Source organism: Pyrus communis, chromosome 14, assembly GCF_041283825.1.
Source record: "Pyrus communis isolate YQ-2024b chromosome 14, ASM4128382v1, whole genome shotgun sequence".
NCBI classification, from domain to species: Eukaryota; Viridiplantae; Streptophyta; class Magnoliopsida; order Rosales; family Rosaceae; genus Pyrus; species Pyrus communis.
The window spans coordinates 25,263,388-25,289,704 of record NC_142578.1 but is presented as its reverse complement, the minus strand read 5'-3'; the positions used below and the strand labels follow the sequence as shown (position 1 = coordinate 25,289,704).

At 36.8% G+C, this 26,317-nt stretch overlaps 3 protein-coding genes across 12 annotated transcripts; all 3 read right to left on the bottom strand.

Annotated features, from left to right (window-relative positions):
• Nucleotides 1–461: 461 nt before the first annotated feature.
• Nucleotides 462–9,351, bottom strand: LOC137713061 (1,4-alpha-glucan-branching enzyme 1, chloroplastic/amyloplastic). 5 transcript variants are annotated; one of them, XM_088683918.1, is made up of 23 exons: nt 9,017–9,306; nt 8,386–8,543; nt 8,124–8,222; nt 7,879–8,027; nt 7,482–7,580; nt 6,934–6,976; nt 6,637–6,696; nt 6,441–6,521; nt 6,016–6,132; nt 5,621–5,704; nt 5,168–5,289; nt 4,879–4,998; nt 4,216–4,345; nt 3,993–4,103; nt 3,599–3,727; nt 2,917–3,020; nt 2,641–2,785; nt 2,395–2,542; nt 2,212–2,312; nt 1,561–1,638; nt 1,300–1,455; nt 1,050–1,124; nt 462–945 (listed from the first exon to the last, which is right to left on the bottom strand). In XM_088683918.1, exons 1-23 carry the CDS (start codon nt 9,144–9,146, stop codon nt 847–849), a joined length of 2,538 nt encoding a protein of 845 aa, XP_088540044.1. In that variant the 5' UTR covers nt 9,147–9,306; the 3' UTR covers nt 462–846. The 5 variants fall into 5 exon arrangements, with proteins under 5 accessions (XP_088540044.1, XP_088540045.1, XP_088540046.1 ...); XM_088683919.1 differs by lacking the exon at nt 8,124–8,222 and having other exon boundaries at nt 7,879–8,123; nt 9,017–9,351; XM_088683920.1 differs by lacking the exon at nt 8,124–8,222 and having other exon boundaries at nt 7,879–8,123; nt 8,386–8,538; nt 9,017–9,346.
• Nucleotides 9,352–10,894: 1,543 nt separating this feature from the next.
• Nucleotides 10,895–13,747, bottom strand: LOC137712754 (pleiotropic drug resistance protein 2-like). The gene is made up of 6 exons (XM_088683916.1): nt 13,675–13,747; nt 13,247–13,370; nt 12,619–12,791; nt 12,360–12,531; nt 12,019–12,273; nt 10,895–11,721 (listed from the first exon to the last, which is right to left on the bottom strand). The coding sequence occupies exons 4-6, from the start codon at nt 12,510–12,512 to the stop codon at nt 11,452–11,454; spliced, it is 678 nt and encodes a 225-aa protein (XP_088540042.1). The 5' UTR covers nt 12,513–12,531; nt 12,619–12,791; nt 13,247–13,370; nt 13,675–13,747; the 3' UTR covers nt 10,895–11,451.
• Nucleotides 13,748–17,069: 3,322 nt separating this feature from the next.
• On the bottom strand, nt 17,070–25,222 carry LOC137712755 (BURP domain-containing protein 6-like). 6 transcript variants are annotated; one of them, XM_088683910.1, is made up of 10 exons: nt 24,642–25,222; nt 24,191–24,391; nt 23,742–23,807; nt 23,456–23,520; nt 22,887–22,997; nt 22,288–22,369; nt 22,113–22,196; nt 21,817–21,877; nt 18,566–18,689; nt 17,070–18,275 (listed from the first exon to the last, which is right to left on the bottom strand). In XM_088683910.1, the coding sequence occupies exons 9-10, from the start codon at nt 18,687–18,689 to the stop codon at nt 17,419–17,421; spliced, it is 981 nt and encodes a 326-aa protein (XP_088540036.1). In that variant the 5' UTR covers nt 21,817–21,877; nt 22,113–22,196; nt 22,288–22,369; nt 22,887–22,997; nt 23,456–23,520; nt 23,742–23,807; nt 24,191–24,391; nt 24,642–25,222; the 3' UTR covers nt 17,070–17,418. The 6 variants fall into 6 exon arrangements, with proteins under 6 accessions (XP_088540036.1, XP_088540037.1, XP_088540038.1 ...); XM_088683911.1 differs by lacking the exon at nt 22,288–22,369; XM_088683912.1 differs by lacking the exon at nt 22,887–22,997.
• Between the last annotated feature and the right edge of the window lie 1,095 nt (nt 25,223–26,317).

Below are 26,317 nucleotides of genomic sequence, written 5' to 3'. Positions count from 1 at the left end.
GAATATAGAACTTACACAAGCAGAGGCTGTCATGCATTATAAACTTGCACACTTCAAGTCCCAACCCTTAGTACCTTACCCCAAAACCCCACCACCTGTTGTCGTGTCGTCACCACTCATGCCCGTTGCCTTCAGCTGCTCATCTAGCGTCGCTCATTTCTATTTTTCGTCTAAAATCCTTTTGAGGATCCCCGAAGAATCCTAGATCCGTCACTGCTTACATGAGAATTTTGGTTGATCACCACGTATTACCAGGCCACATGTGAACTGTGGCGAGAAAAATTGAGAAAACAAATTAAGATTAAGTGAAAGAGAAGTAAGGAATTTAGGCTTGCAAATCCAGTCGTTGAGTTCAGTTGACAGTTAATTTCAATATTATCCATTAACTTAAGGCCTATTTGGCGGAATTGATGAAAATTGGGTGAACTAAGACAAGGGGTGCCAAAGTGAGTCAAAACAAGTTTCAAGGGGGTAAAACGAGACTAAATAACAATTTTAGGTGGCAAATCAACAAATAAGCCTAAAATGCAACACCATATTCTGCTACATGCTATATATACATTAGAAAATCCCTAGCTTGGAAAAATAATTACAGAAGTAATTGTCTCAAACTGCCATATATTAGTCTACTTTTTTATAGGCTTATAGTAGAGACTGGTCTCCTAAACTCTGCCTAAACTCTCTCACCTTAGCAGTTTAACTTCTGCCTTTACTTTGTGAATCTCGTTCATCCGACTTTGGCGTAGCAGAACTGCCGAAGGTGGCAGCGTAATTCCACAGGGACGGCGCTTTATTAGCTAATGTACATTGCGTCTGTTTTAGGATCGCAGCAAGATGTAGACGTTTTCAGCCTTTTTTAGGTCCCTCTACGAGAGCGTAGACCACAGCTGTTCTACAAGGTGCATAGAGGAGGAAAGAATGAGGCCGGTCATCGAACCACCCATCCTGCAGATCACAACGAGGTTTAGTAATATTTAACAGCTGTGAAATACTCACGCAAAGTCTGCATATGATAGCACTAAAAGATGTTCAAAGGAAGAATATCTTACAGTCGTGAAGTACTCAGCACTGTGATCAAGCCTATCGAAGCCCCCAAATAACTTTTCATCTGAATCCAAGACAATCTGGAAGGAGCAACGCGGCATTATTATATGAAACGAAAAAGAAAAAATGAGTTCTTTGACATGCGCTTGGCCAATAAAGATCAATTCTAGACGGAAAATGTGAGAGCGTGGAAAGAAACTAGTGTATTTGGCAAGCTAACTACGAGGGTTTCATAGAACTTTGTAGAGGAAACACCTTGTACTTTCCTGGCTTTAAGCAGCCAATTCGGTAGTCTGAATAGCTTTTACTCCAATGAAAATTGAAGACAAAAACCAGGTCTCCCCTTTCAAAGACAATAATTTTGTCTCCTTCATCCTTCCGTGATATATATTGGTGCTCAGAAGTCATGAACTGCATCAACAGTTGACCAATTTTTCATACTATAATTTAACAGATAACAAGTGGCATAACCTATGCCCTAAGTAACTGGCACACGTAGACGTTATGTAAACTTACACCATAGGTTTCTTCGAGATGTTGCATTGCTCGATCAAATTCTTGCATCCCGTGATATCTTAGATACTCAGCATCCCCCTGGCAATGCATAACCAACAAATTTCATAAAACACACGATACAATCAGAGGCCACGAAAGTTATGCACAATTATCTGCTGCAAGGTCAATTACCCTTAAACAAAGAACCCGGAATACGAAAATGGATATGCAAAGTTCTGTAATAAGAAAATAGTAGTTCAAGAACTTCGCGTGCAACATAAATGTTCAGGGATAACTCAACGGAGAGATGCTATTAGGTTAGAAATTTGAAAGTGATAGGCTGATAGCAAAGTCAAGATCAAACATATCTATACTATTAGGTTACTAATCAACTTGACCTTGGTCAGTAATTTTGTACTTCCTCTACAAGTAGCTTTTGCTTGTATTATGTTAGCCTGTTCAATTTTCGATGCAACTAAAAAGTCTCTTAGGAATAGTTTAAAGTGCCCTCTGATTCCAAGTTCATCCTTAACTAGCCTATATATTAACTTGCCTCCACATATCATGCATTGCATCAATTACCACCACCCAAACTAAACATAAATTCTTGTTACACTAATAGGCATGCTCTTATAAATATAGCAATGAACATGTGGATTTAAAAGAACTTACAAGATCAAATCTACGTCGGCATTTGTCAAAACTGTTATTGTTCCCAGGAACTATTTTACCGCTTGGAAGATGTTGAACACCTCTTGGAAAATCAATCCACTCTGAACAGGAAAAAAAAACTCAAAATGAGTGCCAGCTTGACAGAATGATGATAGACAGTATAACGTTTTGGACTAAGTTTACCAGGATGGCCAAATTCATTTCCCATGAAATTCAGATATCCTTCTCCGCCTAATCCCATAGTAATAAGCCTAATCATTTTATGTAATGCTATTCCACGATCTATACGGGGAGTCGATGGTCTGTCCAAAGCCATGAAATCATACATATCCTGAGAGAAAAATATACTTAGATAGATAATTCTAATACAAGAAACAAAAGTATACATATCCTTCAAGTTACGTAATATGCAAGGAAAACTTATATAACCTTGTCCATCAGCCAAAATGCAATTGTTTTGTCACCAACAAGAGCTTGGTCATGACTTTCGGCATAAGCAACACAGTTCTCCCGCCACCTTCTGTTGGTGAGTGTGAAAACAATATCACCCATTTTCCACTCTTCATCCCTTTTCCTACATCAAATTTTGTGCGATAATAAGTCAGCAAAAGCTGATTGGTTTTATTCACAAATGCCACCTCCATCAGAGATGCAGGACCCGTCTAACTTCAAAAATGGATCAGAGAGATTTTCGTCACAACTTACTGAAGGAGCTCAATCCATTTATCAGCAATAGCCATTTGCAGGCGATAATCAAATCCAACACCACCATCGTTAACAGCAACACAGAAAGTTGGCATTCCACTAACCTGAAATAATAGAAATATTCATAATCAATGTAACAATCTATAAAAGTGACATTTCCATCATTAATATTTTAAACGAATTGAATAGAATTAGGATAAATTTGACTTGTTAATCAGCTAACGAGTGACGATACAAAACTGGAAATGTTTATGGCTATTTTTTTTATATATAACAATAAACTCCTCTACAAAACCTTCCTCAAGCAAGGTAAATTTCGTTTGAAATTCAAATCTGGGTGTATTTTTCTTTTCTAATGAGAAATATTAAATGTCATCAACTCAATACACGCTGAATTAAATGCTTGTTTGAATAGAAATAGTGGTAAAACTACATGAACTTCCATGTCTTAATGACCAGGGGAAAAGAGGATGAGAGAAATAGAAAAACATACAAAAAGTTTTAAGAACTTATATAACTTAGTGGAAATATTGGAAATATTTTAATTTTCTTATTTCAAGCTACCCAACCTAGCAAACAGGTTATTCAGTTCAGTGCACTATGAAATCTAAATCTAATACTCAGGAGATAATTGCAACAAAGGATGCTCAACATTACTTATGAAAGGGAATAGATAACATACATCTTCACCAACGGTAACAGCTTCAGGGTAAAGCCCGTGAATCAGATCGTTAACCAGCATCAGGTAAGTCACAGCATCTACATCTGTTGCTAATCCAAAGTACTCACTGTAATTTCCAGTAAATGCTACCTACAGCAAGCTCAACCAACAAACACATAAATATACGAACCTGTCAATGGAAAAAATAAAACCAAACTCGAATAGTAGTAGCAGCAACAGAGGTACCAATAGGAATACCGAGACTGATATTGGACATCAAAATCAATATAAAATTATGCTGACAATAGATTTTATTTTTCGGTTATAAATAATCATGGAAGTTTTCCATCAAAATTTGTAGGAATAATTACTATTCCATTGAAACTTAAAACTTCAGTGAAAACTAAAATGGTACCTCCAATCCATGGTGAGTGTACATCATTGAAGTCACACCATCAAATCTGAACCCATCGAACTTGTATTCTTCCAGCCACCACCTTGCATTGGAAAGAAGATACCTCAAAACCTACGTGGAAAGTTAAATTCAGTACCTCATAAACATAGGATAAACAAAAGATTAAGGCCAAATTTCTCACAGTGCGCTATTATTTAAAGAAAGAATGCACGAAAGCACATACCTCCCAGCTTCCATAATTAAACAAGCGGGAATCCCACATCCAATGATATCCTCGAGATCCAGAGTGGAAATAATGACTATCAGTTCCATCAAACATGTTCAACCCATCCAACGTGTTATTTGATGCATGGCTGTAGTGTTACATATTAGCAGTCAGACATTTAGAATAAGTTCAGGGTAATTAACATGTAATATTATGTGCAATAGTATGATTCATGCAAAATATTTGAATAACATAGAGAGTTAAAGAAGAATTTGATATCATCAAGTCCAATAAAAATAAGCAGATTAAATTTAGTATGATGAATATAAGAAGTAATTTATGGAAAGATAATCAGTATTTTCCGTTAAGCCCCATGACTTTCATAGTCAGCCACAGGGAGGTTGGGATAAGCTTATATAGCCATCACTGTAATGGTGTAACCTCAACTGCAGATAAGCTGTTTGTCCTATCAGTATTTAGTTACAGAAAGAAAGGAGACCTGACCACAACAAATACATGCAAAATGAATAAAAAGAAAACAAAAACAAATCTGTCATATTGTTGACATGTACAAATCTATCACCAACTAAAAGAAAAAGGCATGTCAAATGTTGAATTTGACTAACCGATAGACGCGTCCATAAACTAATGTCTTATCTGCTCTCAACAATTAGTTATTACCTGTGAACAATATCCATAAGTACAAGCAGACCAAGCTCGTGAGCCTTATCTATCAGAGACTTCAGATCGTCAGGGGTTCCACAGCGGCTGCTAGGTGCAAAAAAATTGGTGACATGGTACCTGCACCACAGAAACAGAAAATTTCAGTATTTTTAAAGAACGTCAACGGCTCACGAACAAGTACCACAAGTAGCACTGCCTACCAATCCATTTGTTTCAACACAAATACATCTTCCTGAAAGATAAAACTGTATACATACAGTTGGAGTATAAGTTAATAGAACAATACCCAAAGCTAGCATAGTAGGAGTGCTCTTGAATGGCCATGAGCTGAACAGCATTGTAACCAAGCTTCTTAATGCGTGGAAGCACATCATCTCTGAATTCAGCATATGTGTTAATTTTGGGCTCCTGCAACTCCAAGTCAATAGTACTGTGAGGGTAGAATTTTAATAAATGATAAGAAATCAAAAGGAAGAAGAGTCTATGACAGCTCTGTGGCACAGTAATCTCGTTGAACTCTGGATCATTCCAAGTGGATAATTGTAAAGTGCAAAAAAGAAAAAAACACTTGATGCTGAAATATAAAAGTTTAAAAAGAAGATTTTAAAACTAAGATCCTACTGATCTACAGCACATCTCCAAGTGCTGGCCTAAGGTGAGGCTTATTAAAAAGAAGAATTTTAAAAAGTGCAAGATCATAATAATTTGCAACATAAGCTAGAAGGTTAACAATGCACACCGTGCTACTCATTCCAACATGTGCCTCATAAACGCGAAGTGATTTTGGTCTTGTCGGCTGAGAATGTTGAAATACGTACTTTTCCTGAAAAGAAGTGTATGCGAGTATAATTAGCCCGTTGAAGAGTGGAACAGTAATCCGAAAAATGAACACGTAAATGAAGCAGATCTCTCTTAACTACTTCATAATTTTAATGCAACTGTAACCTATGCATAAATCAATGAATCAGTATAAGAATCCTAGGAATCATTAATGACTTGGGCATCCCAAAGGTTTGCCCAACTTTGATTCAATCCTATGGTTTAAGTTCTATCTTACTGCAACCTTTCTTTTACCCAGAGCCCTTGGCATCCCTACCAGTATAAAGCATAATTTAATTTTTCCGAAGAACATACCTCTTCTGGTGGATCATAGTATATGCCATTATATGGGATTTCACCTGGAGCCTGCACAGAAAACTTGATCCAAGCAGAAATCGAGTCTTTGATGCCTGAAGGAGTATCCATACGGATCTGCAATTTCACATAACATACTGAATGAATTAGACAAATTTATCGCATGGCAAAACTTGTAATTGTAGCATGCCTTGTAACTATTGTCTCATTCTCCACACAAATTTCTAGAAGAGAACAAATTAGAAGAGAATGTGTATAACCAAACTCCCTTTTGAGATTTTCACTAGGGACAAGTAAATGGTCAAATTAGTAAAGGATTACTTAGGAGAAAAAAAGTCTTCTTTTTCTTTGCTGGATTATGAAGTATTACAATAATAGAGAAAGAGACAGAAAAATCACTTACAATTATCCACAATAAATATTACCTTCACTCGAGAACCATGTGGAATCGAAGGTGAGCCATCTGCATTGTTTGGCAAAAAGATCTCCCAGACTCCAAATTCATTCTGTTCAGATATGGTACATGAGAAATGTTGTTGTAAAAAACAGTAATCATGTGGCTTGATGTAATTCGTTTATTCATATCTTGGCATTACCACTGCTAAAGTTCCAAAAACATACCCGAGTCATCACATCAGCATTTGTGTTCCAATTGTTGAAATCTCCAATCAGTGATGCTGACTGAAAAAGCCAACGAAAAAAAAGGCAACCATGAGACCAAACTTAATAAGGTACCTAAACTAGTCAAATAAAACCTTCCATCAAATAACAAGATACTGAGTACAACAAAATAAGCGGGAAAGGATCTTAGTAGGCACACTGTGTCTAGAATTGTTGATCTTAATAAGTCACCCTTATACAGAGAATAACTAACGGTTAAAAGTAAAATTCTTAAAACACCAATCAAGGCAAACGAACCTTTGCCCCAGGAGCCCACTCCCTATAAGTGATACCTTCCGCACTGAAAAACCAGTAGAGATAATAATGAGCATTAAAGATTGCCAATAATAATATAGGGATTTTAAACCAAAAAATACAGAAATTATTATGAAAATTTGAAAGGAACCCTAAAAGCAAAAACAATGGAAGCTATTACCCACGGAATAAAAACAAAGACATAAACAAGGACAATAATTAGCAAACAAGGTAGTAAAGGGCATGGCCAGAGAAACGTAGACGAGAGCATATTTTGACTATATTAGAAGAATTATACCAAGTGAAATCGCCAATGGTAACACAATATTTAGTATAATACCAGTAGATGCAGTTCAAAACAGTCAAATTGCAAAACTTTTCTCTCATCTCCTCTACCTGACCTTATACACCGCCCTATTAGCATATTTACCTATTAATTTCTGTTCAAGAGTAAAAAAAAAAGCAACTAAAATACGTATTCAATGTTGTAAACTAGTAAAAAAAACACGGAAAATGATTCGACTCCAGCAGATAAAAGCAAAAAGTAATACCTGCGTGTGAAACCAAACTTCTCATAGCCACGAGAAAACACCTCTAAACTGCCTTCGTACTTGTCAATCTCCTCACGCAGCCTTTTGTATTGTCCATAACTGACCATAGCACAACGAAATCACTTAAAGCCTTATTAACCTAATTTGGATATAAGCAAGCATGAAGGATTTGTAACTGGAAAAAGGAAAAAGAAACATAATTCAATGCACTAAAGGAGCAAAAAGAATCTCGCACTTGCAACACTAACCAGCTAGCAGCCATGAACCCTTTTACTCAAAAGAGGTAGCGACGTTAATCAATTTATTTGATCTTTTTTCAATTTTAGGCAATCATCCATATTCCATACAAGTTGTATATGTATTATTATTATAAATAAAATATGGAAGTGCATCATACCGGTAATCAAGATGATCACGGTGACGCACCAAACGTGGATCTATTTCATATATCTTTTGCCCATTGCCAGGCGGTGGAATTATCTTTCCCTTAGCTTTGCTTGTAGCAGTACTTGCTGTAACTTCTAAGGGACGAGGTACGTCCTCAACCTTGGCTTCAGCATCATCAACATTGTCCACAACTAATGAAGGGGCATCCTTAAGCTTCTCTTCATCTTCCATTTCTACATTATCTACGTCCTCAACCTTGGCTTCAGCATCATCAACATTGTCCACAACTAATGAAGGGGCATCCTCAAGCTTCTCTTCATCTTCCATTGCTACATTTTCTACATCCTCAATCACCTAAACAAAAATTATACATACACAGTATGACAATATGTTATGCGGGATCCTCCAAGATGTCACACATAAATTGACTATGCTACAGCATTCTGCACACCCTCTAAAACCCTTAAATTGAAAGCATAAAACATAAGTGGTATGCACATAGATGGGTATCATAAACCTGAAGATCCTCTGAAACTGTACTCGTAGCTCCCAATTGCTCCGTCAAAGACGAAGAGCCATCACTCTGGCTGTCCGGAACAAGAATTTTCTTCGATGCAGCAACTGCTAAAGACGGCAAATCAGAATCATACGAAGACTTTCCAGCAAAGATCTTCCCTACAAACAAGCATCAATTTAGCTAAACACCCACACAACAAAACATCGAATAACAAGTACGCAATCATGATAAAACAATGACCTTTTTTCAAAAATTTCAATTCTTTCCAACAAAAATTAAATTCAAAACTAGCAGCCATAGCAAGCAAGCACAACATTACTGTTCCAAGCTTCCAAAAAAGCTCACGGCATATCTACGTAAGCTCCATTTCCAAGTCACTGACCACTAACAACCAATCTTATCTACTACGCATAACTTCAAATTTACTAAAAAAAAAAAAAAAAAAATCATAATAATTAAAAATAATAATTAATTATGAAAAAATTAACAGAAAATCGAAGCAGCCGATTGAAACACAGAAATAGAACTCGATTGAAACACAGAAATAGAACTCGACTATCCATTTTTCGAAACCAAAGCGAAAAACGAACAAAAGAAGAGAGAAAGAGAGAGAGAGAGGGAGAGGGAATACGAGAGAAGGAGGTGTTGGAGAGGAAGAGAGAGAGGCTGCCGGAGGTCCTCCGATCGCCATTAAAAGTGGCATGCGAGGTGTGGGCAGAAGGCAGAAGAGGGAAGCGAATCCCCGAGAGAGTCGAGACCATTTCTCCTTCCTCCTTTCGTTATCAGATCGCTGGAAGCGCGCGAGAAGGATCGATCGATCGATCGATCTCCAAGGACGTTTCGTTTTGCGGAGTCCCGAAGCTCGTCTCCCGGGAGAAACGTGAGTTGAGTGAAGCAACACAGATATCGGAGTGCGAGAGTGACTGGAGTTTTTTGTGTGGGTTCATTATCTTGGCGCTCCATGCCACGTGTGCCGTTGCGAGTTACATGGGGATGGGTGGGTGGACCCAGTCTGCTTCTCCTCTCGTATTTTCGATCGTCCATCGTTGTTGCAACTTTTTTGATATTTTTGACATTTTTGGGAATTAAAAATTAAAATAATAAAATAATTAGGGGATGAACGTTGGACTGTTGGAGGAGGATGAGAAACGAAAGGCTGTCGGGGGTGAAGGGGATATACTTTAGTGATTCTTTACATCCAAATCCAATCAAATAAATCACCTTTCTATAGTCATTGAACCCAAATAAAAGGTTCCTTTTGTGATGCCACTTTTAGGTGAATATTTTTGTTATTTTCACCTAGGTTACATTTTTATTGGTATCTAATAATTCAATTCTTAGTTAAATTGTGGTCGTAAAATGCTGTAATTATCGTAACATAGTCATAATCTTTTGGCTCATGCACACAGTAAGTTGAATACATTTATCACTCTCGATTTAGGATTGAAGCCGGAAGCCATGTAAGATGTCGGATTGTGACAGGATTGGGTTTAGCCTGAACGGTGGTGGAGTTACCATTATCCTTTGGGGTGTGCTATCCACACCCTTTTTTACTTCTCTCACACCCTTTGTTAATTTATGTCATTTGATATTCTTCAATTCATCTGATCTGACGTCCGAAAATTAAAAATGTGTGAGAAAAGTAAAAAGGGGGTGTGATATCCTTTTGTAGTGATGAATCTTGTATGTGTTCCTACTATGGGTTTAGAGGGTATATCGCTCTCAGATGTCTAGAGGATGTAACATTAATTAGACCTTGTATTTTGTTTATGTTTAATAATTTCCATGAATTGCTTGGAATTTGGTTTTGATTTCTCTCTTTAGGCAAGTTTGCTAGTTTGATTGCTCTCTAGGGAAGAGTTACTTTATTTTAATTTTTGTTTTGGTGTGTTACCTCTTTTGGATCTATGGATGAAAGATGGAGCTGTTAAATTTGCTGGATCTACATTACTTAGTGTTCCAAAACCGTGGCAGTGACTAAATGATGCGAGCGATCTATAGACATTAAACTTCCTGTTCAATATATAATTTGAAAGTTTGTCCTCACTTGCTTAACGCGACGTCATCACCAATCTACTTTGCTCTCAGTACATCACATGGCATGCTTTACCAAATAACTCCTGTTTTTTTCCATCGGTGGGTCTGGTAATAAAGCACGCGAAGTACAGCACATACATGATCTCATTCCGTCCGGCCCTTTTATAGCCTTTATGTGACTCTTTGTCTCCTCTCTCTCCCCTCTCTCTCTCTCTCTCTCTCTCTCTCTCTCTCTCTCTCTAACGAAAGTCACTTTCTTGGCCTTCGTTTTCAACGAGGAAGATTCTCTCATCTCCTAATTTATTTTTCCTTCATTCCCCTTTTACTTAAATGGTTAAATTACATCAATATTTTATATTCATTTTTTTATAAAAACAATGAGACAAAGAACAAAGTGTGAGAAGAAAGGGGAGAATTCTACTCCCATTTTCAGTTCAACTACAAAAATGGACTGCAACTTTGTTCAGTTGTGTCATGGTGGCTTCTCATAAATATTACGTGATGTTCACATGTTCATGTTATGAAAGGAACTATCCTCACATGTACATAGCCTTTTGACTGAATCACGTTTACCCGTTAAATTCCCTGAATTCTTGAGCGGACTTCCAACCGCTCTATAATTTCTAATATACAAGACAATAGCTTGATGCAACAACCAAAATTTTCAGGAATTTCAGTGCTATTTAAGCAACGAAGTTTATAGTTTACAAGGTTGACATGTGTAGAAAAAACAGACACAACACGAATCGTTCAGGCAAAAACTTCAAACAAATTATATCATTACAATTGATGCACCTGAACAATCTATCAGCTCTACAGTTCTACACCAGCTCATAGGGTCCAATTCATCCGTTGATTATACGCTTATACCAAATTTTGCTGTCAAATAGATACTTTATTATGAGTATAGTGTATGACAATGTAAGTACGTACCCCAGATTTGAAACTAGTTTGTCAACGCATCTGTATCGCGGACTATTTTCATAGAGGGGAGCACAGCCGCAGTAGTATTGAAAGTTGGTTCTTTCTCTATCTCCTTTGGAAGTTGAGGAACTTGATGCCATAGGCAAACACAAAGAAGAAAAGAAGAACCCAGCCGACGTGTGCGGCGGCGACGGCCGGAAGGAAGTCATACTCAAAACCAAAGTCATCTTTCAGGAACTTCTTCAATGGCATGGTGCCATATCCAGGCAGGATAAGGTCAGCATTCTTGTCACCCACTTGGGATGTCACAAGGCCATAAACTGTCCAGGCCACAGGGGAAGCCCAGTAGTACCACCTCCACCAGATTGGTATTTGCTGCAAACACAATAGAAATTCAAGGTTAATTTTTGAACTATGGACTTTCATGTAGTGAGGTTAAATGAAAGCAATGTGCATCGACCGCATATTTAGGGCTAGTTTGGGAATGTTTTCGTAAGAAGCATTTCTACTTGCATACAGTTTTTTAGAAGTGCTTTTCCAGAAAACGCTTCTATGAGCTAGAAGCTAAGGTTTTCTACCAAATGCAGTTAGAACAATGTTTGATAGTCAGAAACCGCTTTTATCTCTTCTAGAAACAATCCCAAATAGGCCCTTAATTTTGATATGACGTACCGGTCTTGGAATGAGGAAGCCGGAAAACAAGTTCCAGAAACAGAGGAAGAAGGACATGACAATGACAACAATCTGGGGGCCCGGAGTCAGTGCAACCACCATCATACCGTACATCGTGAAGTAGATTAAGCACATTAGGATATAGTAGTAGAACCAAATGAATTTTTCGACTTTCCACTTGAATCCAATCATGGAGAAGAGAAGAAGTGTATATATAAATGTTTGGATTGCAAAATAGACTGTCTCTATAGCCACCTGCAAAAAAAGGGGGGATAACTTGTCAATCATGTAATACGATGTGTACCAAAAGGTCTTAACAATTTGTCAATTTTATACATCACCTGAGCAAATGCATAAGGCAGTTCAGAATACATTCCGGCAGCTCTTTCGCGGTAGATAACTGTTCTTTCAATGGCGACAACAAATCGGACCACAGAAGCATTCGTGGTTCCAAGGAAAAGCACAGCAGCATACATAGCTCCCAAAAGGTTCATCAGATCTTGCTGTTGTGCTCTGTTACAAGAAAATTTTCGTTCCTAATAAATAGAGATGCCAATAACATGATTTAGTCAAATTTGCAGTTAAAAAACCAGAGCTTACGTCTGCTGTCCCTTGTGCTACTCCAACATAAGCAGGTTTTGTCCCATCTTTTCCAACAAGATCGACATTTGTGCCTCCAGCAGGTCTAGGGTTTTCTTCTCCTGCAATGAGGTCGAAACCGGTACCCTTCACTAGTTTGACAGCGATTCTCATATCTTCGTTAATCATGAAGTCTGCGAATTAGTTTAGCAACGTATTATTAAACTATTTAAGAGTGATTAATTCAACACCATGTCAAATGATTTAATCAAAGTGAAGAAACTGGGAGGAACATATATAAATTTCAACCGTTGATTGATCACGTTGATTCTTGCATGTATTGCATATAAGAATTTGTGTTGCAATATATATGTGGAGGTTCTTAAGATATGATTTGTTTCAAATTGGTTGCTTGGCCACTCGAGATATGATTTGTTTCAGATCCCGAGTGAAGAATTCCTCATATACACCAAAGTAAGGCAGATCGGATATCATTTATCCATTTGATTCTCGTTATTGATTACTTCTATGTTTACTGGAAAAATTTACATTTGCCAAAAGATCAGACAACTTTTAAAATGAAATTCTGTAATCGATATTATTGTAGATAGAGAAAAGCTCTCTAAAACGAAAAGTTTTTAATACAAACCAGGTTGGAGAAGTTGGCTGATAGCTTTTGGCATATGTGCGTTTGGCAGGACCGAGTTCCAGTAGAGTTCGTGAGGTAACTGTGGATGAGCATCTTGGCTTGCCAATGCCACCACCACTGCCATCTGCAACATTTTCACTCTAGTGATTAATTAGCAAGTACGAATGACATCAGAACAATGTGATTAATTAGTCGAAAACTAAATTTATTTAGTTAAAGCAGGGATAATTAAAACAACACAACAACAAACTCTGTGTGTGTGTGTGTGTATACATATATATAAAATAGAAAGAGTAGATACTTTGACGCTCCATTTTTAACTATAGGCACTATAAATCAAATATTTTATAATTTTTTCAACACTCACGGGTAAAATATGAGTATTAAAATCACTGATTCATTGTAAAAACTCAAATCTCAGAGCTTACATTGAGAAGAGAGAAGAAGAGTGGGAGATGAAATGCCATTAGGACTGAAATTGAAAGTATGAAAACTTGAGAACTTAGATCTTATGGTTCGAACAAGAGCAAGTGACTTCAACATTTATAGAGGAACTTGCATATGTATGTCATTTCATGATCACTTCAACAAGCGGCCCTCCCCTCTGTTTTTCGGTAAGTCCACCCACCAAGTTTAATGATCATTTCCCACGATTCGTCGCTGAATCACTTTCAATTGAAGTTTTTTGTTTGTATGGTGTAGAAAATTATTGGATTCTCTTTTTTTTGGTAAGTCCATCCACCAAGTTTAATGATCATTTCCCACGATTCGTCGCTCAATCACTTTCAATTGAAGTATTTTGTTTGTATGGTGTAGAAATTTATTGGATTCTCTTTTTTTTGGTTAGTCCACCCACCAAGTTTAATGATCATTTTCCACGATTCGTCGCTCAATCACTTTCAATTAAAGTATTTTGTTTGTATGGTGTAGAAATTTATTGGATTCTCCTTTTTTTGGTAAGTCCACCCACTAGTTTAATGATCATTTTCCACAATTAGTCACTCAATCACTTTCAATTGAAGTATTTTGTTTGTATGGTGTAGAAATTTATTAAAAGAATCCAAGAAAACACAAGCGGCCCTCCCCTTTTTAACAAAGCATGAAACATAAAGCGATGGAAGAGACTGGTTTGTGGTTGTCGGGGAGTGCTTCGGCGGGCGGCAAGAGAACTTGGCAGTTAGAGTTTGTTCAGTGTTTTCTGTTGTCGGCTCAACCCACGGGTTGGGCTTTGTGGTTGTTTTGGAGGCCCATCTTTTATCTTGTGTTTTATGTGTATTTAGGCCTCTGTTTATGTAAGCTTCTTGTTGGTTTAATAAAACCATTTTCCCAAAAAAAAAAAAAAAAAAAGGGCGATGGAAGAGACTGAGGAGATGATACGTACTAGCCGGTGACAAGTCATTACCACAGCCCGTACGTACTGGCCCGTAGGAGCTAATTTATTTATCCTTCATTTCCCTCCTACTTGAATGGTTAAACCACATCAATATCTTATATTCAATTTTTTATAGAGACAATAAGACAAAAAACAAAGTGTGAGAAGAAGGGAGATAATTCTACTCCCGTTTTCAGTTCAACTACAAAAATGGACTGCAACTCTGATCAGTTGTGTCGTGGTGGCTTCTCATAAATATTACGGAATGTTCATATGTTCATGTTAGGAAAGGAACGGTCCTCACATGTACATAGCCTTTTGAGTGAATCACGTTCACCCGTTAAATTTTCTGAATTCTTGAGCTGACTTCCAACCGCTCTATAATTTCTAATATACAAGACAATAGCTTGATGCAACTACCAAAATTTTCAGGAATTTCAGTGCTATTTAAGCAACAAAGTTTATAGTTTACAAGCTTGACATGTGTAGAAAAGACAGACACAACACGAATCGTTCAGGCAAAAACTTCAAACAAATTATTTCTTAAACGTCAATTGTTTAAGATTGAGAGTGAAGAACAATAAAACTTGATGATCAAGAGAGCTTTAACAATACAACTTGATTGACTAGTATAATAAATTCAACGTCAATTGTTTCTCTTGTGTTTTTTTTTTCTTCAAAAATCAACATCACACTAACGAATTGAATATTAAAATAATCTATTGAATAAAAAGTTATTGAAAAGAAAAATATAAAATTCAAAGTTTTGATTACCTTAAAGTACAATATTTAAGAATTGAATATTAAAATAATCCATTGAATAAAAAGTTATTGAAAAGAAAAATATAAAATTCAAAGTTTTGATTACCTTAAAGTACAATATTTAAGATCATATGATAGTTAGTTTAAACATTCAATAGAAATGGAGAGAATGTGAAGTTGGTTTAAACATTCGATAGAAATGGAGAGAATGAGAACTTGAAAGAAAAAAGATTACAAAGAGACTTGAGTTTTATAACTTTATATGCATTTGGACAAATGGATTGAAAGTATGACAGATGGCAGTAAATTTGAAAAATAAGAAAACTTAAGAAAAATATAATGACTGAAAGGCAGCTTCATGTTTCAAACTCAACACCCCCAAAAGAAAAATGAAACCAACATTTTCATGCACTAGCAAATGAATTATGATATTTTATTTTTTACTTTTTTTTTATTTTATATTTATATGTTAATTACAAGATATAAATTTTTTTTGAACCCTTCTGAAATGGGGCCTAGACGGGCACCTACTTGGGCTAGCCCAGGGCCCGCCCTGTCTCCATCAACTGCTTCTTGTCCTACATTCCCTGCCTCCTCACGTCCACCTCATCAGTCACCACCTTCCCGTTATCCAGCACCTGCCTCAGCATCCCTCTTTTCAACCTGTCATACGTCGGCAGTCGTCTGATCGCCGCCCACCGCAGCTCCTCCTCGTCGTCCTGCTGCCCGCTTCTGTTGAGCACATCCGGTGGTGCCTGCCACACTTCCCGGAAACTCGTGGACGCCCAACTCCGCTCGCTCCCCGACCCCCAGCTCCTCTGGCTCGTCGACGGAGCCAGATCGTCCTCCGCCAAAGCCGCCACCATTTGATCTAAATTTAGCACAGCTTTTGCTTTTGTAATTATGGAGTATTAGACTTCCTGTCCAATATATGATATGAGATTTTGTTCTCACATGCTTAACGTCATCACCAATCTATTTTGCTCTCAGTACATCACATGACATGCTTTACCAAATAACTCCTATTTTTTTCCATTAGTGGGTCGCTCCGGTAATAAAGTAATTTCACGGAACGCAAAGTACAGCACATACATGATCTCTTTCAGTCCACCCCTCTTTTTTTATGATCATTTCCCACAAATGGTTCGAACAAGAGCAAGCGACTTCAACATTTATAGAGGAACTTGTATATGTATGGCATTTCATGATCACTTCAACAAGCGGCCCTCCCCTCTTTTTTTTTGGTAAATCCACCCACCAAGTTTAATGATTATTTCCCACGATTCGTCGCTCAATCACTTTCAATTGAATTATTTTGTTTGTATGGTGTAGAAATTTATTGGATTCTCTTTTTTTTGGTAAGTCCACCCACCAAGTTTAATGACCATTTCCCACAATTTGTCGCTTAATCACTTTCAATTGAAGTATTTTGCTTACACGAGGTTAGTGCGTATTGTTCATGAGGTTATTTGGATTGTGAGTGCGTATAAGAGCGAGAAATACTTGTCCGACATGGATGCTACACTTTCTGGGCCGGCGGGGGATGTGGGGGTAGTGATGAAAATCTGAGCTTTTTGGATGTGGAGGATGATGAGGAAGATACGTTTTAACCCCAGAAAGGGAATGTGGCGTTTGTGTGTGCTTTGGACGGTTGGGGTTTCTGCATTAGTGAGTTTGCTGAGATTTGAATGAAAGTAAAATTGCCTCATATACTTGCAATTCTTGTAGTGAAAAGACAAATACATAAGCGCAACTCGACTTAAAAACACAACTAACAAACAAAGAAGCGGGAATCGAGAATCGAACTGAGAGCCTCTTTATTTAGACAACCAATTACCTCCAAGTTAAAGCCTTCTCAGACGTCAGTCAGGGATGATCAAGTAGAACTGATGGGTTCAACTACTAATGTACATTTGCGGGTTGGAACCCAAACAACATCATCACTGGGAAGGAAGTGGTAGATGGGAATGGTCCCGGGCTTAACCTTGAGCACTTTGAAGGCCAAATGTTGTGGGTCCCATTCTGATGTGTCCACATGTCATTCTGATGTGTCCACATGGCAGATTGCTACTGCTTTAGCCTTCACCCCATCAGAACCTCTCAGGGGCACCACGTAAGCTCTTGTAGGTTTTGTTGCATGGCAGTAAAACACTGCGTACGGATAGTTCTGCTTATGGCACACAACGGCTTTGTCACCTGCAAGCTTCTTCACAGAAATTATGGACATGGTTCCTCCTTTCTCCAACACCTCCGTCGAGAATGCCTGAATGTTTCTTCCGAGCTTCGAAGTGGTGAAATCAATCATTGACTCTAACGAGGTGGCACAATATTTTTCCTCTCCTCCTATTCCTGGAGCTTCGCACTCTTCAATTGTTTGCTTAATTATATTGGCTTCCACAGATTCCGATTTCACTGAAAATTGGTTGAAAATTTCAGGTAATTCATTTGACGAGAAAGGGATCAACTCTGGGGTTTTGCGCAGCAGGAAATTCGCCGTATTCGAATTTCTAGTGATGTTCAAGTTCATTGTTGTGCCAGGATGCATGTCCTTGTCCAAGAAGAACAGAGTTGCCTGTGGGTTGTCATCTTTATGGAGTTGATGATTCTCATGAGTGGCATGTGCATGATTACTACCGTAAGCAAAGGCGGATCGTTCATGTGCATGATTACTACCGTAAGCAAAGGCGGATCCTTCAAGTGCACGATTACTACGGTAAAGAAAGAGGGATCGTTCTTGTGCTACTCCAACATATGTAGGTTTCGTCCCATCTTTTTCAACAAGATCGACATTTGTGCCTCCAGCAAGTCTAGGGTTTTCTTCTCCTGCAATGAGGTCGAAACTGGTACCCTTACCTAGTTCGACAGCAATTCTCATATCTTCGTTAATCTTGAAGTCTGCGAATTAGTTTAGCAACGCATTATTAAACTATTTAAGAGTGATTAATTCAACACCATGTCAAATGATTTAATCAAAGTGAAGAAACTGGGAGGAACATATATAAATTTCAACCGTTGATTGATCACGTTGGTTCTTGCATTTGAAAAAATTTACAAATTACTTCTATGTTTACTGGAAAAATTTACATTTGCCAAAAGATCAGACAACTTTTAAAATGAAATTCTATAATCGATATTATTGTAGATAGAGAAAAGCTCTCTAAAACGAAGAGTCTTTTAATACAAACCAGGTTGGAGAAGTTGGCTGATAGCTTTTGGCATATGTGCGTTTGGCAGGACCGAGTTCCAGTAGAGTTCGTGAGATAACTGTGGATAAGCATCTTGGCTTGCCAGTGCCACCACCACTGCCATCTGCAACATTTTCACTCTAGCGATTAATTAGAAAGTACGAATGAGATCAGAACAATGTGATTAATTAGTCGAAAACTAAATTTAATTAGTTAAAGCAGGGATAATTAAACCAACACAACAACAAACTGTGTGTGTGTGTGTGTGTGTGTGTGTGTACATATATATAAAATAGAAAGAGTAGATACTTTGACGCTCCATTTTTAACTATAGGCACTATAAATCGAATATTTTATAATTTTTTCTAGACTCACGGGTAAAATATGAGTATTAAAATCACTGATTCATTGTAAAAACTCAAATCTCAGAGCTTCCATTGAGAAGAGAGAAGAAGAGTGGGAGATGAAATGCCATTAGGACTGAAATTGAAAGCATGAAAACTTGAGAACTTAGATCTTATGGTTCGAACAAGAGCAAGTGACTTCAACATTTATAGAGGAACTTGCATATGTATGTCATTTCATGATCACTTCAACAAGCGGCCCTCCCCTCTTTTTTTGGGCAAGTCCACCCACCAAGTTTAATGATCATTTCCCACGATTCACTTTCAATTGAAGTTTTTGGTTTGTACGATGTGGAAATTTATTGGATTCTCCTTTTTTTGGTAACTCCACCCACCAAGTTTAATGATCATTTCCCACGATTCACTTTCAATTGAAGTTTTTGGTTTGTATGGTGTATAAATTTATTGGATTCTCTCTTTTTTGGTAAGTCCAGCCACCATTGAAGCATTTTATTTGTATGGTGTATAAATTTATTGGATTCTCTCTTTTTTGGTAAGTTCACCCACCATTGAAGCATTTTATTTGTATGGTGTATAAATTTATTGGATTCTCTCTTTTTTGGTAAGTCCAGCCACCATTGAAGCATTTTATTTGTATGGTGTATAAATTTATTGGATTCTCTCTTTTTTGGTAAGTCCAGCCACCATTGAAGCATTTTATTTGTATGGTGTATAAATTTATTGGATTCTCTCTTTTTTGGTAAGTCCAGCCACCATTGAAGCATTTTATTTGTATGGTGTATAAATTTATTGGATTCTCTCTTTTTTGGTAAGTCCAGCCACCATTGAAGCATTTTATTTGTATGGTGTATAAATTTATTGGATTCTCTCTTTTTTGGTAAGTTCACCCACCATTGAAGCATTTTATTTGTATGGTGTATAAATTTATTGGATTCTCTCTTTTTTGGTAAGTCCAGCCACCATTGAAGCATTTTATTTGTATGGTGTATAAATTTATTGGATTCTCTCTTTTTTGGTAAGTCCAGCCACCATTGAAGCATTTTATTTGTATGGTGTATAAATTTATTGGATTCTCTCTTTTTTGGTAAGTTCACCCACCATTGAAGCATTTTATTTGTATGGTGTATAAATTTATTGGATTCTCTCTTTTTTGGTAAGTCCAGCCACCATTGAAGCATTTTATTTGTATTGTGTATAAATTTATTGGATTCTCTCTTTTTTGGTAAGTCCAGCCACCATTGAAGCATTTTATTTGTATGGTGTATAAATTTATTGGATTCTCTCTTTTTTGGTAAGTCCAGCCACCATTGAAGCATTTTATTTGTATTGTGTATAAATTTATTGGATTCTCTCTTTTTTGGTAAGTCCAGCCACCATTGAAGCATTTTATTTGTATGGTGTATAAATTTATTGGATTCTCTCTTTTTTGGTAAGTCCAGCCACCATTGAAGCATTTTATTTGTATGGTGTATAAATTTATTGGATTCTCTCTTTTTTGGTAAGTCCAGCCACCATTGAAGCATTTTATTTGTATGGTGTATAAATTTATTGGATTCTCTCTTTTTTGGTAAGTCCAGCCACCATTGAAGCATTTTATTTGTATGGTGTATAAATTTATTGGATTCTCTCTTTTTTGGTAAGTTCACCCACCAAGTTTAATGACACTTTCAATTGAAGTATTTTGTTTGTATGGTGTAGAAATTTATTAAAAGAATCCAAGAAAACACAAGCAGCCCTCCCCTCTTTAACAGAGCATGAAACATAAAGCGATGGAAGAGACTGGTTTGTGGTCGTCGGGGAATGTTTGTTGGGCTTTTGTGGTTGTTGTTTTGGGGGCCCATCTTTTATCTTGTGTTTTATGTGTGTTTGGACCTCTGTTTATGCAAGCTTCTTGTTGGTTTAATAAAACCATTTTTCCCCAAAAAAAAAAAAAAACAAGCGATGGAAGAGACTGAGGAGATGATACGTACTAGCTAGTGACAAGTCATTGCCACAGCCCATAGGAGCTAATAATCAAGAAGAAATAGACACGAGAGAGGGCAATGACAGGACAGGGGAGCCATCCCTGGACTTTTCTATTGATCGGGGCATGGATTTAGAAGTTAAACATTTCAAGATGGTGTAAACGAGAATTTCCTGTAGCAAATAATAAGAGAACACGTATACAAAGTATATTTATATTAACGTAAATGTACGTTTACAGTCATATTGAATAAATCAAATAAAAAAGAACAATTAAAAGAAAATAACGGACATGTTTAAAAAACCATCGTAGATATCAATTTCATCTTACCAAGTGATTTGATAATCAAAACCATCGTATATATTCTAGGTCATTCTTTAAACGTAATTATGCAAAAACTAGACCACACTAGAACATGATATATCCTAGCAATAGTGCCCGCGCGTTGCTACGGGTCATAAAACTACTGGACATAAAAGAAGAAAACAGCCAGTGTAAACTTGTAATGGATAGTTTGTAATTAACAGGTTTTTGGCATGTTCATGCCATTTAAACACAGAAAATATAATAAGAAAAATAAGCAGAGTGTTGGTAGAAAGTGATGTAATTTGTGGCATACTTGTAGTCAGGTCAGTGCTGTTTACCTGACTGATTTTTACCAAGAAAGAAATTGATATTAATATGCTTTTTTGAGGAAACACAATGTTTTCATGTATATGTTCTATAAACTAATACACGTACAACAAATCCTCTCCTAAGGTGATCTTTTTGTTTTACAATGTTATCTAGGAAGAAATTCATTGGCTCATGCAATAACAAATAGAAAAACTGTTTAAAAGAATACCAAAGATAATTTTTGCAGTACATGGAAAATAAAAACTTGTTTGAATAAAATCCTAAAATGAAAGGGTCATATTACGTACCTGAAGTAAATGGTTTTAGAGGCTGTACATTGAAGCTGCAGAAGACAAAGAGCATCGCATGCTGAAAACAATAAGAAAACCAAATTGTGAGCGTAGACAGAGCAGGCAAAAAATAAAAGAAACCAAAATTTGAAAAATTGTTCTCTGCGGACACCAAATGTTTCAAAAGGTTATCCAAACAAAACAAAATTGGTTAATCTGTTATGTAAGCAAAGTAAACAAAGGAGTTGGATTGAAGCTGATTTAAGGCTTTTTCTAATATGGAATAAATGCTGTGTTCTATGTTATATTCGCACCAAGTGGTCGGAAAGCCTTGAAATCAGCTAGAGAGGTCCGGAAAACCCACTGAGGTGCGCTTATGGAACTCCTCGCTGTTTAATCTGCATTACCAGAACAAAATGTAAATTCACCAGTTAAATGTGCGTATTAATTTCATAATGTAGTTTATTTCAAAGATTAAGAAGCGAAAACCATACCAGTAGTGGCAGCTCCGAAAGGGGCAATGAGGGATGCACAGCTACTTGGCCAACCTATGTGGCTAGGGCTTCAAACACTAAACCCCGTACAATGCACATAAAAATAACCACCGCCGGGTAAGCAACATGAGTTACTTTCATCAAAAATTAAAACTAAAAACATAAACTTCAAACAGGCAAAATCTAACAACCAGCATATAAATCCAAAACGAAAACTTCCACCACCAACAGCATAAAACAATTTAAAACCACAATTAAAACTAATGTTGATTGTCCTCCTTTCCATGTTTGTGTTCCCTCTGCCGGATAAAAGCAATGAAGACAAAGCTTTCCAAAATTCTAATAACTCTACATAATATCAATTTCCCAACAAAACAGACAGGTTCCAGCACTAACAGCATACAAAGTTTTAAAATTACAATCTAAACTAATGTTTTCCCTCTTCCTCTCCCTGTTCGTAAGACAAAAAGATAAAGCCTTCCAAAATTCCAACGAATCCTCTCATCTCATTTCTTCCCAAAAATTATAAATCCATTTTAAACAATTATCAATGCATTTCGAAACTGGAAAAAAGTAGAAGGACATAAAACTTACCCAAAATATAAGAGCAGCATCACAGGTGATAGAAAATCTCAGATTTATTAACTGAGCAACCAAAATGCAAAATAATATTTTAGCCGGGAAAGCCCCAACAGAGCACCACAACTGACAGCAAAACAAAATCATTTGGGGTTTCATCCAAATTAGCAAAAATCCAAAAAAAAAAAAAATTGAAAGACAACCATTATAAAATACACAATAGCTAAATAACATCTGTTCAGCAGCGATCTGATGACAGGCTGCGACCAAGTATAATCAGAATTTTGAAAACCCTATCATCAAAAATTCAAAATTTCTAAAAGCTTTCCAAACATAATAAGAAAAGCCTAGCTTTTCTGTCTAAGAAACACTCAGATATACAACCCAAAAATCTAATCAGAAAACCTCATTTTTCTGTGTAAGAAATTCCTTTAAATCAAACCAAAAGACTGCACATGATTATCTGAATTCAAAAAAATATAAATAAATAAAAACACAATCAATTTGCTGTTATCCATCGTTTTTGCAGGCATTAGAAAAAAAATTCAAATCCCAAACTTTCAAATTGCTTTAAACTAACTCACCTTCAAAAAATTTCTACAACTCAGAACAGAACAGATGGCGTGTTTGTGAAAATAGCCAAAGAAATCTGCAATGGAGGCAGACCAGTATAAGTAAACAAAGAAAGAAAAGAAATAGAATGGGCAACAAAAGCAAACACAGAAAATAAAGGCAGAGAAAACAAAGGTTGAGAAAAGGAAAGCAAACAGGGGCAAACTCCCCTTGCTAATCTTTTCTGGGTCGACAAAAATTCAAGCTGACCAACTTTCAATTCAACCAAACGAAAAAAGCAATTACAATTAAACTAACCTGTCTTTGCCATATGAAGTAAACCACGTCTCATGTTTCGTATTCGTGAACAACACATTGTCCATTCTGTACGCACACAAAAAACACTCAATATTCTTACCAACATTATACAAAGTACATAGACAGTATCATATATGTATTTGCACATAAAGTATAAATATTTTTTGATAGAATCAAACTTAAATTTAATAAAAGGATTAATCACAAATTGAAATTAATTGTAGTGTTTGACAAAGACCAGGTGGGCGATTTTATTAATATGAGTTAGGGAGCCTCCGAAATAGAAGAATCCAATTGAAGAATTCAATTACTGCAAAATGCAAATTAACACACATACAAAGAGGAGACAGAGCGATTCAATACGCCTGAAACGGAAGTCCTTGAGATTTCGTTCGAATCAACACAAATTCAAAACAAAAACTTATATGTATAATTGCTATACCATGTACCTGGTCGTGATTTCAAGGCATGGCGTGCCCGGATTGGACTGAAAATTCGTCGGAAAGCCGGTCCGGACTCCGGGGTCGGAGATGAAGACAAAGACCAATATTCTTAAGGTCTTGCACCGCCGATTGTGAGATCGAGATAAAACGGTCGAAACCCGATTTGAGGGCTTTGACAAAACGTTGAGAAATCTTGGAATTCAACCACTGACAAAACATAAAAGATTAAACATCAAAGAAGTTAATCACTGAGAAAACATTAAAAACCAAAATCAAAGGCCAAAAATCCATAAAATTAAAAGAATTAAAATATGGGTTTTATTAATCAGGTAGTGAATCAGTATAATACCACACATGCTGCTGAGAACTAAATCAAACAACAGTAAAAATTAAACCCTACTTTATTTATTTTTTTAATTCGAAACAAGGAAGAGGGTAATGATTTTTCTTCACAAACCTTTCTAACCCAATGAAGGACGCTCCTATCAAGTCCTTCAGTGAACATATCACTTCTGGGTTCTTCCTTTACCAGCACAAAAAATCAAAAAATTAAAAACCCACAAACCAAAAACTAAAAGAAAAAATCAACTTCTTTTTCTCTAGAGATTCTGACAGAGAAAACTGGAGAGAAAATTGAAGAGATCTGCACTAAGTTTCTAAGAGAGGTCCAAATGGAGGGGATGCTGTCCAACGGATGAGGAGGAGGAAGGAGGGAGGAACCTGGAGAATGAGGGAAGAACAGACCATCGTTTCTATTTTTTCCAAAAAAAGATCTGCACAAATTTTGACTGGTTCCGTCGTTTTTAGCAAGTGAGAGAGAAGACGCCATCGAGGGAACTCAAGAACGGTGATGGGAAGGGATGCCCCTTCTGAGAACATGGAATGGAAGCAAATGGGCTTTTCCACTGCTTTCCTCGCCTTTCCACCGCTTTCCCTTTCGCGATGACCAACACGTGTAGATGTGGGGCAGAAAAAGAAAAAAACTGATTGCAGGAAATGGTGTGAGAGAGAGAATCAAAATGAAAAGCAGCGAATGAAACAGCAGAGAAATCGATCAGGAAATGCCGCCGATGAAGAACGGGTGGCCATCGAGGGCAAAGTCGTCCTTTCGCTGTGCAAAGGAGGATAAAAACAAAGAACAAAGAAGAAGCCGAAGGGCACATCCGTCCGGACACTATTAGTGAACAGTGCTGGAACCCAACTGGGTTTTAGTATATAGTAGAAATTAGGTCCGCGTGCTGTTGCGGGACCAGCTGTTTCAAACGTAATCGGATGAATAAAACACATTTAAGTTGAATAAATTCAACACAATTATGAACAAACAAAGAGATACATGAGAAACGTAATCGGATGAATAAAACACATTTAAATTGAATAAATTCAACACAATTATGAACAAACAAAGAGATACATGAGTGAATGAGATCGATAAGATAAACAATTTTGCTTTTATATACATTCAAGTGAGTTGGCATATAAACATATTGTACAATGAGTGGGAAGAAACTGAACATCTTTGATTAGAAAGAGATGGTTTCCAAAAAAGTTCTAACCGAAGAAACATTTAGTTCACACATATAATGTGTCCTGCAGTGTAGGCAGCCATTTGAATAGGTAATTAAAAATAGAAAGTGTTGAGAACTTGTTCAATTAGCTAATTTTGTAACCACAAAGGCAAAAATAAGCAGAAGGTTTGTTTCCATACGAAACTGAAGAAACAGAAGCAGGCTGCAATTTACACATATTTTGCCCTTGCAGTTAAGACGACAAAATATATACCCTGCAGCCTATATACCTCACTTGTGCAACATATGTCTTACACTGGAACAACATCAAAAATCGAATACAAATTTGTAAATCATGGACGGAATTTGTTTTACATTTTTATAATCAAATCAAGTGGTAGTGTAGCACGGAAAATTACAAACTTGAAGCAACCAGAAACAGTGGGAATTAAGATGTAGAGATATCCTCAAACTTGCAACATACTGTATAGAAGCTAACCATAGAGGTTTGTGAAGCAAAGTGCAGCATGGGTTGCAGTCAATTAAACAAAACCGTAGGCAAATGAAGAACAATATTCTCTTTCATAACGAAAAATTTATTTTAACCACTATCTTCATTGGCCGAATC